Here is a 21,541-nt window from a genome sequence, read left to right as displayed (position 1 = left end):
CCGAGAGTGGCTTTCAAAATTGATATAAAAAACATTTGATTCTGTTAGATGGGAAGCCATTCAGGACTTTAAGATCGTATCGGGTTTTCCCATGATTTTTATAGAATGGATCATGCAATGCGTTTCTACCTCTCTTTTTGTAGTTAGCATCAATGAGATCCACAAAGGCTACTTCAAGGGTGAAAACGACGTGAGGCAAGGAGATCCCCTATCATCTTACATTTATGTCGTCATCATGGCGATCTTTGAGAGCGTCTTTACGACATTCCAAAAGAATCGACCATACATCTTCCACCCATTCTGTGAGGAGGAGGAGATCACCCATTTACGCTTTGCTGACGATTTGTTCATTCTCGTACATGTTGACGTAAATTCCATAAAAATTGTAAGAGCTACACTAATATTTTTTATGAGGTTACATGGTTGAATATCAACGAGAGTGAAAGAGGAAATGAAAGCAAAATCTACAACATCATGGAAATCGTAGAAGGAAACTTCTCGGTAAGATATTTAGGCAAACCACTCACGGAAAAACAGATCAAAATCTCGCACTACAGACCACTAATCGAGAAAGTGAAGAACTCAATTTCCGGTTGGGCAATAAAGAAACTTATATACGCTGGAAGAATTGTGGTGGTAAAAAGCGTGGTAATGGGAATCATCGGTTACTGATCGAAGCAACTCGTGCTCGCGAAGAAGGTAATGAAAGAACTTGGCGCGCTAATGAGAAACTTTATTTGGGGAAGCAGCGGGAGAGACAGGAAGAAGGTTAAGTGGACCGCACTCTGTAAACCAAAGGAAGAAGGCGACATAGGGCTCAAGAACTGTGTTGAATGAAATAAAGTGTTGACGTATAAGCACCTATAGTCCATCAAGAGCAAACAAGAATCACTCTGGATCACCCGATTTATGAAACACGAATCAAGCGTTTGGACAACTAAAATAAGCGAAGGTATGGGATGGTTGTTAAAGAAAATCCTTAAACTAAGAAACAACATTGCAGAAGTATTTGATATTAGTTGGGGAGACGGAAGAAACACACTATTTTGGCATGATCCCTGGTATGAGAACCAACCGCTAATCAATAAAGAGGAATTCAGAAACGTGAGGATCAAACATGACTATTTAAACGCAAAGATCAGAGACATTAAGAATGGGCTATGGAATTCGCTTCTTAGGCGAATACTGGTGAGACAACACATTCTCAAACATATCAGCAACATCCTGTTCAATAAAAGAACAGACGTACCCGATGAAAAGCCGAGGAAAATGGGAGGATGATTTCAAATAATGAGTGGAATACCATCCAGGAGAAGCAGCAAATAGTAGATTTGGCTGATCTGGTCTGGTTATCAAAAGTCATTCCGAGACATCAATTTATCCTATGGCTTGCATTTAAGGAAAGTCTAAACACAAGATATCGGGTAAAGAAGTACATGGAGATCCCAAATACAAGTTGTCTACTATGTGAAGAAAATGAAGAAACAACTGATCACTTATTTAGTTGTCCTTTTGCATTGGAGCTATGGAAGAAATTTGCCAAAAGCATGAAAATGGCTAGCCTACATACGGAATGGAAAGAGATCAAAAAGGAAGCCATACTCAAAGCAAATGGGAAAAACTTCATGTTAAGTGTTTTCAAAACCGGTTTCGGTACAATAGTCTATCACATTTGGCGAGAAAGGAACGCAAGGATGCACTCGAGAATAAGAAGAAGTGTAGATGAGACATGGGAAGACATTGTATTTGACAGCAGCACAAATCTACAAACGCTGAGATGAGTGAGTACCCATGACTGAGACATTAAGCTGGAACTAGAAAATCACATTTAAAGAAGTCACGAGAACGATTTTTTTTAGTTAGATAAACACTTTTAATTGTTTGTGTGTTATGTAATTTGCTTTTAGACTGTTTCAAACAAAATTTTCTTAGTCTTGTCTAGGAAAATACAAAAACTCATTTGTTTTTTTTTTTCTATTTAGAATTTTTTAATTAAATGACGTTAAGTCGTTTTTCCTAAAAAAAAAATAATTAATACACCCACTACCACCGAGTTATGACATGACAATACGAGTCTCACACCGATTAAGCATTCTATATATATATTTTTTTTGTTTTCTTACATGTATTATTAATTGCTACAAAGTTATTTTAAAACACAAATGAAAATGTATTTTAAAAATCAGTTAGGATCCCATTTCATTCAAGGCAGTTGTTTATTTATAGTACAAATCTTTTTCACTCTTAAGTAGGATACTTAAGAATGATAATTTTCTTTAGTGGGTCTACATTCTAATCTAGTTTAAGATTATGTGTGTACTTGTTTTATATTATCTTCACCTCCCATAGTTTTTATAAGATATTTATGTTACTTTATATATATATATGGTTCTTATTTTTATACGATGTAAGATTTGAATGTCATTAATCTATATATCGTTTTATTATTTAAAAAAAAAATAAGAAGAAGAAAAGTTAGATAGCAATATTTATCATGCATATAAAAGTGGCTTATCAATAACAAAAGTAAAACCACTTTTTTGTGGGTTTGTAAATCGTCAACAAAGATTCTGTGGAATCTTGAGAGAAGTGTTGCATGAAAGCAAAACTATATATATAATAGTCTTTTTGCCCATCCTACACAAGATAATGATTCTATACTACATAAATATATGGAATCAAGTGATTAAATATTTATTATTAATCTTATTGTATAATTGGCCCTTATTGAAATCCAAAGGCTAGTTTTACACCTTATATATTAGGTATATTGGCTCTCTTGAGAGGGATAAGAGTACAAAAGATATGTAATATGTTCTTTTCTAGCCAAGATAAAATATACCTTTATTACTTGTAACATGTTTAAGGAATGCCTATTTCATATTAAGAATATTTCCTTTTTCTTCTTTTTTAATTAATTGTGCACATATATATTTCTTCTTTTCTTCCTTTTTCATCACTTTTGTTTGAACTTTTTATTTATTTATTATTGAAATTAAATTAAATTTCTTCAAATTAAGAATTAATGAAAATAGTTACAACTATTAAATATTATATATCATCTTAGTACTATATATTTTGAAAATCTTTTTTTTCTTATTAATGTCATGTACTTTGGTGTTTATATTATTTTAGTTCTTATAACATGTTTTGATTCAATTTTATTTTTATGGCAATGTGAACTTTATATTGAAATTTTTATTCATCTTTTTTGAATTAATTTGTGACAAATTATGTTACAGCTTAGTTAATTTGTTGGGCAGATATATATTAGCCCAGGATTGTTTGTGATATTATGCCTTACTTTTACTTTGAAAAATAAAAAAATAAAATAAAACTAAATTGTCGTAATTTTTTTAAAAAGATGCAACTGATCATTTCATGTATTCACTAATTAAGTCCTGCAAAAACGTAACATAGTGATGAAAACTTAAAGGAGGTCCTCCAGAACCGACAAAACACATGTTTTTCTCGGACCACATCTTGTGCCTTAATCCAAATCAAAGCTGCATTCGTCGAGCCGTCGTTAAAAATACACCGATTGCGCTCAATCCAGATGGTCAAAAAAATGAACGTGAAAATGGAGGTCCGGATATTACGTTCCTCCACAGATCTGCCCACCTCACCCAAGTCATAAAGAAAGTCTAAATACAAGATTGGAGGATGATTAACTAACCGCAAGAGACCACACCTTAACTTAAAATTGGGCAGAGGATAAATAAATGCACCAAACTTTCTGTCACTGACTTACAAAATGAACATCTTAAAGATGAACATCTAGTGACATAATTAATTATTCCAAACTCAGCAAATAAGAGAAAGAGCTTTTGGAAAAATAAAGTCGGACCAGATGTCAAATGAAGAGATCATCATCTTGTAACAGTTTAAGACCGAGAGACTCACATCAAAATTACGTAAAAAACATTTGTCCAACACATTAGGTTTACACCGAGTATGGGCCAAAAATATCTTAATATTAATCAATTGATCTAGTTCATTGATACGAAGAACTCGGCAGAAGGATTAATCATTTTTTGGAATGCGTCTCTTTGTCGTAATTGTTCGATCATATAAATTAATAATTATTTTTAAACTTTGATGAAAAAAATTTAGCAATAACATCACATCCATTTAAGAATTTTTAATGAAACCAAAATTTTGGGATTTGAATCCTCAAATCTGGTCCACTTAAAATTATCTATAAAAACACAATAAATAAGAACACAAGTAGACATAAATTTATAGTGATTCATTTAAAATAAGTACGTGCTCTTCATTCGCTACTTGATTTCACTATAAAGGAAAAAGAATATAGAGTTTTACCTCACACTGTTTATCTCTCTAGAATGTTATTTTACCATATAAACTTTTAACAATAACATATTTATAGGATAAATATTAAGGTAATACAACCTAAATAACTCTTAGTCAGACCCAAACTCAAACTCAAACACAAACTCAATAAACTCTAATTAACTTCTATAAAGTTTATTATATATGTAAACTTCACAACTCAATAATCTCCCACTTAGAGACTAACTTCATATTCTCTCAATCGATAATGACTCTCCATTTGGTGTCTTAACGAAAAAGGCCAACTGAAGTTGCGCACAATTTTAATTTCTCGTTTGTCATAACTTTCATCAGCATATCAACCAGATTATTGCTCTCAGAAATCTTCTCAAGAGCTAACACTCTATCTTCTAAGACTGATCAGATGAAAAGATAACGAACATGTATAGGAGAAGACTAATGTACAATTTATCAAATATCTTGATATAGCAGCAATGATGATCAGATTCACATCTCATAAAGTTGTTACATTTCATGAAGCTATCAAATTTCTTATATCATTGTCTTTGAGCCTATTTCAAAACATACAGATTCTTCTAAAGCTTACACCTAAGCTCAAATTTGCCTTTGGTCTCAAAGCCTTGTGGTTTTCTGATGTAAATATCTTCATCCAAATCACCGTGAAAAAAACAGTTTTGACATCAATTTGTTGAAGATTATGTATTCTTTCAAAGTCAAATTCAAAATAGTTCTGATTGTCCTCAATTTGACCACTAAAGAGAAGATCTTGTTGTAGTCAATACTTTTTTCTGTTAAAATTATTTCACAACCAACCTTGTCTTGTACCTTATTGTTTTATCATGTTATTCTTTAATCCTGAAGATTTATTTGTTGTGAAGTGTTTTATTTTCCTTTGGTAACTCGTTGAGATCCCAAGTCTGATTCGACATCAAATAGTCCATCTCATCTTTCATCGTAGACTCTCACTTAATCGATTAATCAGATTGTATTGCTTCCTCGTATCATTTAAGTTCACCTTTATCTGTTAACAAGATATAGTTTAGAGATGGGGATCACGTCTTGACTGGTTTTTTATTTCTTAACAATCTCATCAACTATATAATCGGGGTTTGTTAAATTTTTTGGGGCCATGTTCTCAACGATTTATTCTTTAACAACACATTTGTCTTCTTCAATATTCGGTATATGTTCAGTTGAAAAATCTCTCAAATCGACTATACCAGTTGTTGGGAAAAACTGATAAAACAAAAAAATGAAACGTAAGAATGAACAGACTAACATAATTTGATAATGGAATTCGACCAAAAGTTATATACGTCTCCGAGTACTAAGGCTATCAATTAATAAGGAAAAGAGATACAAGTATTGGGTGTAATAAACTAAAGGGGGAGAGTTTCTTTTATAGACTAAGAAACTTCCCCCACTCTTATCATCTTCTAATGCGAGATTTCATTCTAATTGTGAAGAGAGTTTCTTTTATATACTAAGAATTTTTTTTCACTCTCATCATCTTTCGATGTGTGATTCTAATTGTGTAAAAAATAACAAATATTCACATTGGCACAATATCCAATTCATATCTTCATTATTAAAAAATAGTTCTTAAGTGCTTCCAATTGGCGCTCTTTAGTGCCGACTTAAATGCGCAAGATATTTATCAAGTCAAAACAATGTTTAAAATTTTCTCTTGTCACTGCCTTAGTCATCATATATATAGGATTCTCCGTAGTACAAATTTTATGGAGAATTAATTACTACCTCTTCTTTAAGAATTTCCCGTACAAAGTGAAATTGAACGTCAATATGTTTTGTCCTTTCATGAATGACCCGATTTCTTACTATGTGAATAACACTCTAATTGTCAGAATATACCACAATATGTTCTTGACCAACTCTCAAGTCTTTTAGCAATCCTTATAGCCAAATTGCCTCCTTCACATCATCTGTAATAGTCATATATTTTTCCTTTGTTGTAGACAAAGCAATTTTTAACTACAAAGTATATTTCCAACTGACTAGCGCTTTAGCTAGCGTGAATAAATAGCCACTTGTTGATCGTCACTTATCCGAGTCACCTGCATAGTCAGAATCACAATATCCAACTACACGTTGACTAAATGATTTATCTTGCTCAAATATTAAACTAATATCTACAATATCTTGGATATACCATAGAATACATTTTACCGCTTTCTAGTGATCCTTACCTGGATCTTGCATGTACCGACTCACAACTCCAACTAGCTGTGAAATATCATGTCTCGTACATACCATTGTATACATCAAGCTTCCAACTACATTTGCATATGAGACTTCGGCCATGAATTCTCGTTATACATCTGTCTTTGGAGATAACTGGCTACTAAGTTTTAAATGAGGAGGAAGTGTAGTACTTACAGGTTTTGCATCTTCAGTAATGCCAAACTGTTGTAGCACCTTCTTCAAATATTGTTTTTGTGTTAAAAAAAACATCACTCTTTTTCTATCCCTGTTTATCTCCATGCCGAGAATTTTATTGGCTTCTCCCAAATCTTTCATCTCGAACTCTTTACCCAATTGTGCCTTTAATTTATCAATTTCATCTTAGGTCTTTGATGCTATAAAAATATTATCAATGTATAAGAATAGATATATATAAGATTCATCTTTCAGTTGGCGCAAATACACACAAGGGTCGTATTTGTTTTTTGTGTACTTATGGTCCATAAAAAACTTGTCAAATAACTTGTACCATTGTCTTGACGATTGATTCAACCCTTACAATAACTTGTTCAACTTGCAAACCCAATTTTCTTTATCATCAAATTTGAATCCATCTAGTTGAGACATGTAGATTTCCTCGTTCAAATGATCGTGTAGGAATGTGTTCTTCATGTCTAATTTAGCTAGCTTTAAATTCATTTGCGCTAACAAGGTCAACAAAATTCTAATGAAAGAGTGTTTAACAACAGGAGAATACATCATTATAATCAAATCCTTCCTTCTGAGCATAGCCTTTATCTACCAAACGTTCCTTGTAGAGAACATCAATTTCATTGGGAAATCCTTCTTTCTTTGCAAAAATCCATTTACAACCAATAGCCTTCTTCCCTTTCAATAGATGTGTCAAATTCCATATCTCGTTCTTCAGAAGAGAATGCATATCATCTTCCATATAACCTTTCCATTTTCCATTTTCAGTACTTCGAATGCAACTGAAAAAGTGGATGGAACATTATCTTCGACTAGAAGTACATAGGCCGCCATGTCAACAAACAGAGATAGTTTTTGAGTAACTCGTCTTGGTCTGTTCATAGAAATTGATTCACATTGTTGCAAAGGTTCATGGGTTGGAACATCTTCCTCATCTGACACTTTGTTTGTCATCGGAGAGTCACTTGTAGTTGGGATTATCTTTATCTGCTCAAACTTCACCTGTTGTAGAGTATAATCTTTCTTGTCTAGTGTTACTTTATTCCACATTGAAGATTCATCAAAAGTAACATCTCTACTAATAATGGTTTATTTTCATCCAAACATCAAAGACGATATCCTTTAACTTTAGTAGTAAATCTCATAAACATAGTCTTCTTTGTTCGTGGATCTAACTTTGATTCAACCACATGATAATATGTTGTAGAACCAAAAATATGCAAAGAATCATAATCAGTAGCAAATTTTCTAGATCATACCTCTAATGGAGTTTTGACACCAAGTACAATTGATTGTATGTGATTTACCAAATGTTGAGCGTATGACACAACTTCTACCCAAAATTTCTTATTAACCCAGCATTAGACAACATACAACGGATTTTCTCCACCAATATTATATTCATACGTTGTGATACTCCATTCTATTGTGGTATTTTTGTACTATGAAGTGTTGAACTATGACACACTCTTGGAATAACTTATGGATTGGAAAAGTAACAAAGTAATGTCTACATCTAATGGCAGGTCCCTAGACATCTGAGTGCACATAGTCTAAAATATCCTTGGTGTTATGGATAATAGTGCCAAAATTTACTCACCTTTGTTTTTCCAAAATACAATGTTCACAAAAATCTAATTTATAAAGTTTTGTACCTTTCAACAATCCTTTCTTAACAAGAGTTTGCATAAATTTCTCACTAGCATGTCCCAAACGCATATGTCATAGCTTTGTTGCCTCTAATTCTTTACGGTTACCTGAAGTTGATACAGTTGTTGCTATCCCATTAATTTTACTACCTTGATAGTAGTACAAATTATTGTTTTTCCTAATGCTTTTCAACATCACTAGTTCTCTAGAGATTACTTTAATAATTCCATTTTTTATTCTCACATGTAGGCATTTAGACTCTAAAGCCCCCAGTGAAATGAGATTCTTTTTCATATTCGGTATGTACTGAACATCTTTGACAATTCTGGTGGATCCATCATCATTTCTCAGCTTAATTGAAGATATCTCTTTTATTTTACATGTATGATTATTTCTCATTTAACAACTCCACCATCTAGTTCTTTGAAGTCAAACAACCACTCTCGAACTGGTGTCATATGATAAATGCAGGCTTAGTCCAATATCCATGCATCATGATGTGATGTTGTGTGTGACATCGTCAAATAAAAGTCTGAATCTGCATCTCTTTTATTTTCTGCAACATTTGCATTTTTAGAAAATCATTTCATCTCTTCTTCAACTTTAGACAATTTTTCTTCCAATGTCCTTTCTCACGACAGAAAGCGCATTCATCTTTGATAACTCTGCTTTTAGATCTTCCACCTCTTCTATTTGATTTGTTTAGCTGACGACCCCTTGCTACAAATGCTTCATCTACTGTAGTTATTTTATTTTCCTTTTGTCATGCTTTCTCAATTTATGACTATATAAATTAGAATTTACAACATCAAGAGATACGTTTCCCTTCCCATGAAGTAACGTTGTTTCTAAATGTTCAAATTCATCAGAAATGGACGATAATAACATCAATCCAGATCTGCATCTTTAAATTTTACATGAAGATTAAAAAGGTCTGTTACTAATTGATTGAACTTGGTGATGTGTTCATTCATGGTAGTACATGATTGTTAATCAAACTAGAACAACCGTTTTTTATTAGAAGCTTATTATGACCACTCATTTTCAGAAGTTTGTCCTCCAATGTTGTCCATAGTTTTTGTGCATAAGTTTCGTTCTTCATGACATACTTCAACTCTTTAGACAAGCACAATCAAATTGTTCTGCACTCCAATCGATTCATGATAGTCCATTCTTTTTCTTCTATACCATCTGGCTTTCTAACATCAATAGAAACATCTAGACTCTGTTGAAAAAGACAATCTAAAATCTCACCTTGCCACATGCCGAAATTCCAAGTTTCATCAAATATTTCAACTGCGAACTTTAAATTTGACATCGGGGTCCTCATCCAGGATGACGAAGGAGTTGATGCCTCTTTTGAAGAGTCAGCCGCCATGTCAAGGACGAACCTTTGGTTCTGATACCACTTGTTGGAAAAAAATTGAAAGAATAAAAGAAGAAACATAAGAAAGAACACACTAATAGAATTTGATAACGGATTTCTTCTAAAAGTTGCCTACGTCTCCGAGTACTAAGGCAATAAATTAATATGGAAGAAGAGATACAAGTATTGGGTGAAATAAACCAAAGGGGGGAAAGTTTCTTTTATAGACTAAAAAACTTCCCTCACTTCCATCATCTTCCGATTTGGGATTTTTTTTCTAATTGTGGAGAGAGTTTCTTTTATATACTAAGAAACTTTTCTCACTCTAATCATTTTCCGATGTAGGATTCTAATTGTGCTAAAAACAATACCAATTTCTTCCAATTTGGAATCACCATCCGCTGTCTTCCCAACACAATCTTTGTAACAAACTTGTTTATTGAAGATGATATTTCTACTACGAATGATCTTTCGATTTTTATTATCCCAAAAACGATAATCAAATTCGATATCACCATAACCAATAAAAAAATACTTATTAGAATTTGGATCAATATTGTTTCTATCACATTTATTAATATGCACATATGATAAACAATCAAACATTTCAAATAAGAAAGGTTTACATTTTATTTCTCCAACATAGTGATCTCATTCATTACACAAAACTCTCTGAAATCTGAATTGATGTACTCGCCTCCGTTTTCGGATCTCAAACACTTCACCTTCAGATTTCTTTTATTTACAACCATAGCCTTCCACTTCTTGAAAAATAAAAAATACATCAAATTTATTCTTCATAAAGTAAACTTATACTTTTTTTATTGAATCATCTATAAACGTCACGTAGTACTATGATCCACCAATATAAGAAACATGTATAAATCCCTCACACATCAGTGTGTACCAACTCTAGCTTTCTTTTTTGAGTTCCTTTCCAATCTTTAAGAAACTAACACGTTTCAATTTTTCAAGAATGTAATTTTCACATAACTAATGCTCAACAAACTCCAGTTCAGGAATTTGACCAATCTTCAAAAGAATTTTCATCGTTTTTTTCTCTCATATGGCCTAACATGCAATGCCATAACTCAATGTTCTTCAAGTCATCAACAACAACAAATATGTCTGTACATGTTGACGTCATGTATAAGGTTCTAGTTTTGTGACATCGAGCAACAAATATTGCTTCTTTGATCATCTTCCACACATTGTTTCCACAACTGAAAATGTGACCTTTATCATCAATCTGTGTAACAAAAACAAATTGCGCATTAGATCGGTAATGTGTATCACCTTATTAATTTCCATATAAAATCGTTTTTCATCTTCAATTTGATATCTCCCATGCCAACAATATATAGTGGTTCACAATTTTTAGAGACATTATTCTCTATTAATTCTGTGTGGGCAGTGGTATGGAATGTCTCTCTCGAGTCTAAAACTCATAAATCTATTGGGCTTTCAACGGACAGAAGCAATGCGTCAACGAAAATTTTTATAATTGTGTTGGTTGCATCATTTTTATCATCACCATTTTTCTTCAGTATTTTGCAGTTCCTCTTTAAGTGACCCTACATTACATAATTCCAGCAATCAAATATTTGCGTATATTTTGATTGACTCCTCATGTTCCTCGATATAGACCTGCTCTTACCTCGGTTTAAATTTCTATCATTCAACATTCAAGGCATAAACTTTGAACTTTTACCATAATCAATTTTACGAACCTGTTTAGTAAAAATACGATTTCTAACTTCAATAAATTTCAATTTATAATTTCCAAGAGAGCTACTAATTGTTGCCCTCATAGGTTCTCAACTATTTGGTACAGATGCTAAAAAAACTAGGGCACTTCCCTAAAATCAATCTTAATCACTAACAACTAATAAACAATTGTATTAAAATTTTCAAATGAGTAGTGACAGAAGTATCATCAACCATTCTTAAATTGAAAAGTATTTTCATTAAATGTACATTGTTGTTAATAAACGGTATCTCATACAAACCAGGAAGAGTTTTCAGCAGACCCGTAGTGGTCTTCTCCTTTGCTACATTGTGAGCAACAATCTTAGCAAGCGTCAATCAAACAACTCTCAAAACATGTCTATCAAGGAGTTCCATTCACCTTCATCTATTTTCTCTAATTTCTCACTCAAAGAAACTTGAATCTTCTTTTAGTAGAAGCAATCTGCAATCTATATCCTTTAGAACGGATAATTCGTTTCATCAAATCTTCCAATGTTATTTCCTATACTGTTCTCGCCTTCCATCGTTTCAAATGCCTCGATCTAGCATAACAACTTTGATATCAGTTGTTAGGATTTGGATCCTCTAAATCTAGCATATTTGAAACGATGTACAAAACACAAGAAAATAAGAACGCAAAAAAAACATGAATTTATAGTGGTTTACTCAAAATGAGCTACGTACGTTCACTTCAGACATCGCCTAATTTCAATGAAAAAAATGAATACATAGTTTTGTCTTACACTGTTTATCTTTCTAAAATTATATCTTATCATGTAAACTCTTAACAATAACATATATATTTATATAGTAATATTAAGATAATCAAACATAAATAACTCTTGATCAATCAAACACAAACATAAACACAAACCTATTTCCATAAAACAAAATATGGATATCCTATTAATCATACATTAATCTACTTAGAATTAGACTTTTCTAAAATATATTTTTATTTCTATCTCAATATGGATATATTGTAGGACGGATTTACTTTAATTAAGTATGAGATGGCAGCTGAAGTCTACCAATTTTTTTTTATTTTTTTTTAATATAAGAAGGGGACATGAATCTCCTAATTTATTAATTTTTTTAATCTAGTTTACTACTTGTTAATTTTTTAATTCCCAACCATTTCATTCATAATTGTTTTTACATTTTTTTTCTAGCTCATTCTATCCTTTATACTTATGAGAGGATAAAAAGGCATATAACTTTAGAAGTGGAGAAGAGAATTAAATGGACTTTAGAAAGATTAAGATAAAGAAGAATGCGATCGATGGCGGTTCTTGGCATATAATCAATTATTAATGCATGTTGATGAATGTCAGCTCAAGGGTTGTTTTCATGCATGAATCATGATCAATCGAGGTGTACTACGTACTACAAATTGCCTTATCTCTATCTCTCTCCCTCTACTGTAAAGTTTCAATAGTAATATTTTTTAATGGAATAGAAAATATGTTCTTTACAAAAGCAAGAGAATCAAGAGGTCAGGGGCAAGAATATAAAGTTGATGATCATGGAACATATTACGTTTCCCTACCTTTGTTGCTTTTATTGATACGTACTAAATAGAGATATGAGGGTTAGTTTCATTGAGTTTATAAATAATGTAAATATGTCGCACGTGTCTAACGAAATAATACACTAATTTGAGTAAATAGATTAATGTGAATCAATAAAAAGAAATATATCTTAGCGTTAACGAGTTAACAAATAAGTATTATAAATAAAATAGATAGGTAGAAACGATTAAGTATATCAAATAATTCAGCGCTAACAATCTATATATTCATAATGATATACATAATGCTTAATTTTCAAAGTGTCTGGATTGTCGGGTCGAAAGCTGTGGTTAATTTGGGTATATATGTGAGAGTAAATGGATATTTGGGTCGGATTGTGGGTTGACCCGCCCATAAATTTCAAACGGTCAAAAATAAAATTTAAAATGTTATATGTATATTTCGATTTTGTAACCTAACAAAAAATAAGCATAATTCTTTAACCAACTAGACTAATAAGACTTTATATTTTAAATTCAACACCAAATTTGATGAACGTGGGACAATCTTAACAATAGTTTAACTTTTTAACTAACTAATATATATATATATAATTATGCTTAATTTTCAAAGTGTGTAGATTGTCGGGTCGAGATTATGGTTAATTTGGATATATATGTGAGAGTAAATGAATACTTGGGTTGGATTGTGGGTTGACCCGCCCATAAACTTAAAACGGTTATGTATGTTTCAAACTTTTTTTTGGGGAAAAACGACTTAGCGTCATTTCATTAAAAATTCCCAAAAACGGAAAAAAGCCACGAGTTTAAGAGATCATTCTAGACAGGACTAGAATGATTTTGGAGTCGTAACATTCTGAATAAAAGCTAAAAAACTAAAAACGTAAATGAATTATCTGATTACAATGCTTTCAATTCTAGTGAGTTCAAAAAAGGTAAATTCCAATTCCTGTAGATATTCCAGTTCTGCTTCGTGCATGGAATTCTTCTCCACATTCCCGCGAGGGCGCTGCAATCCGATACAATATCTTTCCATAACTCTTCAACGCTCTTGTGGGTTCTGCCATATTCCCTTGCATTCCGTTCTTGCCAAATGTTATACACCACTACTCAAAGCTGCACTTGAACACGCTTGTTGCAAATCTATTTCCCTTGGCTTTGAGTAGTGCCGCTTCTTTGATTTTATTCTATTCGCTCGGGAAACTGATTAGCTCCAGGCTTTTATAGAATTTGTCCTAAAGCTCTGAAGCAATACAGCAGCTTCCGAATAGGTGATCTATGGTTTCTTCATTTTCTCTTCATAGAAGACAACTCACGTCCGGGATGCTCATATATTTGCTGATAAGATCACGAGTGCTGAGTCTTTCCCAGAAGGCGAGCTATAGGATGAATTGGTGTCGATGGATAATCTTCGTTGACCATACAAGAGGATCACATTCTACTTTCTGTGCTTTTTCTCGAGTTACCTCTCATATTTTCTTCGATACCTTTTCCCATTGTCATCAACTTTCCATTCATGAATATCCGGTCTGTCGTGTAGTTGTATGTTACTTATATGATCAAGTATCCTCTTCCTTCTCGATTTCTTCTCTAGAGTGAGTCACAATTCCTGTCTTTAATGTCTTTGATTTTCGCTTCTGCGTAGTCCTTTCTAATACGGGTATTTTAAAACTTCTCCTTCTTGATGATATGCTAGTTTTCGAACCAAGGGTCGTGCCAGAATAGAGTGTCTTTCTCGTCCCCTAGTCGGATGTCATAACGATCTGCAATATCGCTTCTTAGTTTAAGAATCTTTTTCAGAGACCAGCTCATACGTTCATGAATTTTGCAGGTCCAAATGCTCGTTTCCTATTTCATAAACCTCGTATGCACCCATTTGATCCATAGTGACTCTTGATTGCGCTCCAAAGCCCACATATGCTTAAAGGTGAGAGATTGGTTCCATTCGATACAGTTCTTCATGTCGATGCCTCCCTCGTCCTTCGGTTTACAAAGAGCGATCAATTTGACTTTCTTTCCTCCTCTTCCACTATTTCCCCAGATAAAGTTCCTCATTAGTGTGTCGAGCTCCTTCATTACCTTCTTCGGAATGACCATCTGTTGCGCCCAGTAGCCAACTATGCCCATAACCATAGTTTTGATAAGTTCGATCGTCCTTGTATAAGAAATTTTTTTCTCTGTCCAGCCAGATATCGTGTTTTTTACCTTTTCAAATAGTGGGTTGAAGTGTGAGATATCGATCTGCTTCGCGGTTAACGGAATTCTTAAGTACCTTACGAGAAAGTTGCCTTCCTTGATGCCCATGATGTTGAAGATGTCCTACTTTGTTTCAACTTTCACGCCTCCATAAAATGACACACTTTTGCTGTCATTAATAGTTAAACCTGTAACCTCAGACAATAACGTTAGTTCAACCCTAATAGTTTTAATGGAATCAATGTCTGCATGCGCTAGAATGAACAAATCGTTAGCAAAGCATAAATGAGTTACCCCCTCTACCTCACGAAATGGATGAAAGATGTATGGACGATTCTTTCAGAACATCGCGAATATACTCTCAAAGATCGCCATGATAGCTACGAAAATGTAAGAAGAGATAACCAGGATGATGATCAATGTCCCCTTGCCTTACCCTGTTTCCCCCCTTGAAATAGCCTTCGTGGACTCCATTAATACTAACAACAAAGCAGGATGATGAAATGCACTACATAAATTCAATCATTAAAAATCATAGGAAAAGCATAAACAATCAGAAAGTCTCGAATGGCTTCCAATCTAACAGAGTCGAAAGCTTTTTTGATATCTATTTTGAAAGTCACTCTCGGGGATATTTTTTTCACTTAGCCTTTTAAAAGGCTCTGCATGAGAAGAATATTATGAGATATTGTCCTACCGGGGATGAATGCAGATTGGTTAAGATTTATAATTTTTCTAATGACATTTTTAAATCGTTTAGAAATTATTTTTAAAATTATTTTATAAATCACATTGCAATAGGAAATTGGTCTGAAATCTTGTACTTTCTCGGGTACCATAGTTTTGGGGATCAAGGTTATGACCGATGTATTCCATTGCTTTAACATCTTCCTGTTTTTGAAAAATTTCATAACCCCATCAGTAACGTCTTTACCCACAACCGACCAATTGTCTTTGAAGAACGGTGCATTAAACCAATCAGGACCCGGGCTTTTATTCCCATCAATACTAAACAATAACCTCAACCCTCGTGATCACCCTTATCAGCTCGCGACTATCTTCTGTAGAGATTTTCCTATCAATAATCTGATACAAGGTATTTAGGTGACTTTGATGCTTCAAACTTGCAACCTAACAAATTAAGTAAAACATTTTAACAAAGTATGATTGGGATGTGGTTTGTCGGGAGATAATAGGCCGGTAACAATTGAAAATGGTTAAAAAATATAAATCAAATATTTGATTGACCAAAGTGTGAGGTCACGATGCTAAATATTAAAAAAATATGAATTAGATATTTGATAGAACAAAGTGAAAGTGTAAGATCACGAGATTAGAGATTTATTGGAAAAAAATATGTGATGCGATATGTGAGAAGATAAGTTGTTTTACCGAACTAAATAAAATTGTAAATGATAGTGTTTTATTTTTTGTTTTAATAAATTATTCGTGATTTATTAATAATTTTAAACATTTAATACATATTATTATAATTTTTTTAAATTTATTTTGTTTATATTTTTTTTCCGTGTGTATTACACGAAATTTTCCTAGTTTAAATAGAGACTATTATCATACTTGCACAAATTTCACAAGTATAACTTACTAATTTCATTATTCTACCAACTATCCCTATATAAAACCTGAACTTTCATAAATATAACTTGCAAATCTCATGATATACAAAAATAAAATAAGATTAATTTTATTTTATTTTTCCACGGTAATTATAAAAATTAATTCAATTGTAATAAAACAAAGAAAATATATATCACAAGAAAAACTCAACTTTTATAGTACTAAATCAAAAGAGTTGAAATATATATTTTTTTCTTTGTATAAAAAATTTAAAACATTTCTTTAATCCATATTTTCTTAGAGCACACAAATTATGGAGATGAACTAAATTGCAGCTCAAATATTTTAGTTGATGCATTTGGCTAAGAGCCTTTTTCGTTTGTGTCACTCCTTCCTAAATTTTATACACCACTCTTTAATTTAACAATCTTCATTTCTTCTTATTTTAATTTTATGCACTTCTAACCATATCCGTCATTTCTCCCCTTTAACCATAGATCATCTCATCCTCATCCTTGATTTTGTCAAAAGTCAAAATCAGATTCTCATTGTCACACATTTCTCTTCCCGAATTCAATGATTATCACTCTATCGTGGTCTCAAGAGAGGGCTGCTCCTAGGTCTGGCCGCTAATGTGCCTCAACCCACTACTTTACAAGGGAGGTCTAGGATAAGTGTCTCTAGAACTCTCTAAGTGACCTCCACATGCCTCACAAATGAAATCCATGGCATGATGTATTACTCTGCAAATTTTGAGCAGGTGATGGATACCTCATTTAACTTCTAATTAAGCCTACTCACTTTTATATAGTGGATTGAGGAGAAGCCACAGAATTTATTTTTTGCATCAACCGATACAACAACTTGTTAGAACAGATGATTAGATTGACTCTCCAATAACTTTTTCATTAAAAAAAAAATCTTAACGGATTATGACACTTCATAAGAGAACAAAACGTAGGGTATATACTAACCCTGCCGTACCAAAAAAAGTTTAAAGCTTTGTTTTAGTGATGTAAAATTTCATATTAAAATAGTTTATGAGTTTATTTAATTAGTACTATATATGTAGAAAGTTGAAGAAACTTATTTTAAATATATATATATATATATGTAAACTAAAAAAATCCCATACTCTTTGTAATGTTCAGTTAATTTCATTTTACAAAAGAATTTAACTTCATAGCTCTTTGTTTATTATAAAATTGTTTGTAGAATCTAATTTCGGGCACTTATTTTTCACCGGTACGAATCTTGAACCATGTAATAGTCAACTCAATTGATTATATTATTGCTTTATAAACAATAAGAAGACATGATATACATATATAAAAGATCTCAAAATGAGAATTATTAGATTTAATTATTACCAAAACTTGAGTAGGTTACACATAAAACTCTCACGAGGACTAGAAAAAAGAAAAAGGGGAAAGTGGGGATATATATATAATTAATACTGAAGGGTTATTTGAGTTAGATAGGAACCACCGTTATAAGAAAACCTAGGCAGTCTATCTATCTATCTATGTTGTTGTCGGTCACGTGACAATATTAATAAGTAGTCAGAGCCATAGGGCGCCGGCGCGTTTGAGCATGGGGATTAAGGAACGCTTAAGGTGAAGTGTCATGACTTCATTGGCGCCGCCTACAAGTTCGCCGCCAATGAAAACGGCCGGGAAGGAAGGGTTGCAACCGAGACGGGTCAGGGCCTGCTCGATCTCACGCCCCCTTGGGATCTCGTCTAGTTCATGGATGGCCGGATTGACCCCAAATTCGGAGAAGAGGGTCTTGACTGAGTAGCACATGCAGCATATGCTCTTGCTGAATATCACCACCGGTCTCTCAGCAACCATCTTTGTCACTCTTTCCATTGTTACTTCTTAGTCTTGGGATTTAGAGTTTTGGGTTGTAGGGTTTTGAATTTTATGGTTTGAGTTGTGATGAATTTGGGAGCATGCGAAGGGGTTTATATAGAATGTGGATGCGGTGGATTTAGAATGCAATTCTATCTATCTTTACAAAAAGAAACAAAATATGTACGAGGCAAAGAGAGAGGAGAATATTATTAATGAAGGGTGACAGGAGAAGGAGGAGGAATGTGTTCTTGATCAGATATTTGGAATATATATATGGACCACACCATAATATTAATAGTAACAATACTAATTATGTAGTTAATTTCTTACAAAGAATTAATTCATTTACAATGCAATTGCAATTGCAAGTCATTCCTCTTAGAACAGCTTTTAGTTTGAAAAGATATATGAAACCTTTTCATAAATACTGTGAGCTTGTGCTTATTTTAATTTTATTTAATTTCATTTTTCTAACCACCTAAGAAGTTAGAACTAACACCCCATCCATACCCCATCCATGACTTTAATTTCTTTACTTTTGATAATCATTTTGACACTTGATACTTTTAATGGATTGCCTGTGTTTAATTTTTATTATAATTATTCTTTTTAATATATCATAATCATTCTAACAATTAAATTACTCATTTTATTTATTAAATTTTAATTTTAAATATAAATAGATATTTTAATAATTATACGAGTTAAAATTTAAAATAATCTAATCATAATATAAATAAATAAATAAATAAATAAAAGGAAACAATCTAAGAGAAGATAGATATCTAAGGTTTGTTTTGATTAGATTAGAAATAAATAATGTTTTGTTTTATTGGTAGAATAAAAGATTACTAAATAACATAAACATACCAAAAAATAAATAAATAAATAATAATAATTATATTTATATTGCTTATAAGCACTTTGGGTTAGGGCCCAATTATTAAAATTAGTAAGATATTTTTATTAAATTTATTATAATTTTAAATAAAAAAGTGTTGTAACTTAGTGGTGAAAATAAGTATTTAAAATATTTAGTTGATCGTGGATTCAAATCTCATTACAAATTATTTTTTTAATCTATTTTTAAAATAGAGTTAGAGCAACAATATTTTCGATTTTTTTTTTTAGCCGAGGCTGAATCAGCCCAAATCATAGGGCTAGCACTGCTTATAAGTTATAAGCCCTTGCTCTCCTCTAACTTCAAATACCTTGTTAGAAGCATTATGTCTCAAACATCTTATAAAACATTATTATTTTAATTTTAAACATTTATAGTTTGAAAAACTTAACTATTACTATTAAAGTTTAAGTATCATGCTAACTCCAAGTTATAACCTTATTAAGTATATTTTTACAATTTAACAATATTGTTGGTTAAATCACATATTAGACTGAAAACCGTGAACAATATTTGTTTGATTGAACGGTTTTAAGAAAATTGTTGGTGATTAGGTTTTTGGGTTCATTTTTAATATGGTCGGTTTCTATACAATTTTGCAATTTTGTTCAGTTGTTTTTTTAATCATCTCAACAAAAATTATATTTTTTTAATTTTTTAATTTATTAAATATTAAAATATTTTTTATTTTATTTTTCATAAATATTAATATGTTTGAAATCCTTTAATAAAAAAACATAACTAAATTATTTTTAAAAACTTTATTTTAATAACACAATCCACCTGAATTTAATTTGAATTGATATAAGAATTTACATTCAATATTCATATTAATAATTTTTTTATGTTTTTAAGAGTAAAAACAAATTTTGTCCCAAGTTTTATTGGAAAAATGTTTCACTGAGAATCTATGCACACGGAAACCAAGCCGTGTGTAATAATAATAATAATAATAATAATAATAATAATAATAATAATAATAATAATAATAATAATAATAATAATAATAATAATAATAATAATAATAAAAGGTTTAGATCGTACGACACATCATGCATGTCTTTACTTTAAGGGGTGTTCAATATTTGGTCTGAACCGAATATCCGACCGAATTTGAATTCAACGAATTCGAATAAACCCAAATTCGAATTTCATTTTCGGTTTTCGAATCAAATTTCAAACCAATTCGAATTCAAATATGGTTTCGAATTGATTTTCGAGTTTGGTTTCAACTCGAAAACCAAACCGAAAACCGAATTCATTTTTTATTATTTATTTTTCCAAACATAGCTTAAGAAAAAGTTCAAAATAATCAAATTATAATAAAAGAAAAAGAAAACAAAAACATTAGTGGTCTAGTGGTAGAATAAAACATTTCCACGGTATAGACTCGGGTTCATTTCCTGGCTGGTTCAATTTATTTTAAGTTATGCTTGTTCCAAATATTAAAAAAAAACGAATTCGGTTTGAATTCGAAATTCGAACCGAATATCGAATTCGGTTCGGTTTTCGAATTGGCTAAAAAAATAAAAATTCGAATAAACCGAACTGAGAAACCCGAAAATCGAACCGATGAACACCCCTATTCACTCTCATGACGACGATAAAACATACTTTTTCTCTCTTATATTTTATTATTCCAATTCCAAATAATGATTTTAAAAAATATAAAAATATATAGTATTAAATTAATGTTTATCAATAATAATTTTTTATTTTAAATAATAAATAAAGCTTATCAATTGATTAATGAAAATATAATAGGAAGATGTTGAATTTTTGCAACTTTATAAGCTTGTTCGATATTTTGGTTAATTGAAATTTTTATTAAAAAATTAGTTTGATGAAAAAATATGTTATTTTGAATTTAATTGCTTAAATTAATATAATTTATTTATTTAAATTTTATAAAAACATTTTTATTAATAAATTTAATAATTAAATAGTTAAAAAATATAATAAAATAATTTAGTGTTGATAAAACTTAA

The 21,541-nt window shown here is 31.5% G+C and overlaps 2 protein-coding genes across 2 annotated transcripts; one reads left to right on the top strand and one right to left on the bottom strand.

Moving 5' to 3' along the window:
- The first annotated feature begins 954 nt into the window (after positions 1–954).
- On the top strand, positions 955–1,781 carry LOC124926197. The gene is made up of 2 exons (XM_047466384.1): positions 955–1,188; positions 1,311–1,781. Exons 1-2 carry the CDS (start codon positions 955–957, stop codon positions 1,779–1,781), a joined length of 705 nt encoding a protein of 234 aa, XP_047322340.1.
- A 16,359-nt stretch (positions 1,782–18,140) lies between these two features.
- On the bottom strand, positions 18,141–18,667 carry LOC124921723 (monothiol glutaredoxin-S2-like). The gene has a single exon (XM_047462414.1). It carries the CDS (start codon positions 18,665–18,667, stop codon positions 18,359–18,361), a length of 309 nt encoding a protein of 102 aa, XP_047318370.1. The 3' UTR covers positions 18,141–18,358.
- Between the last annotated feature and the right edge of the window lie 2,874 nt (positions 18,668–21,541).

This window comes from Impatiens glandulifera, chromosome 1 (assembly GCF_907164915.1).
Source record: "Impatiens glandulifera chromosome 1, dImpGla2.1, whole genome shotgun sequence".
NCBI classification, from domain to species: Eukaryota; Viridiplantae; Streptophyta; class Magnoliopsida; order Ericales; family Balsaminaceae; genus Impatiens; species Impatiens glandulifera.
This window is presented reverse-complemented; position numbering and strand designations above follow the sequence as displayed.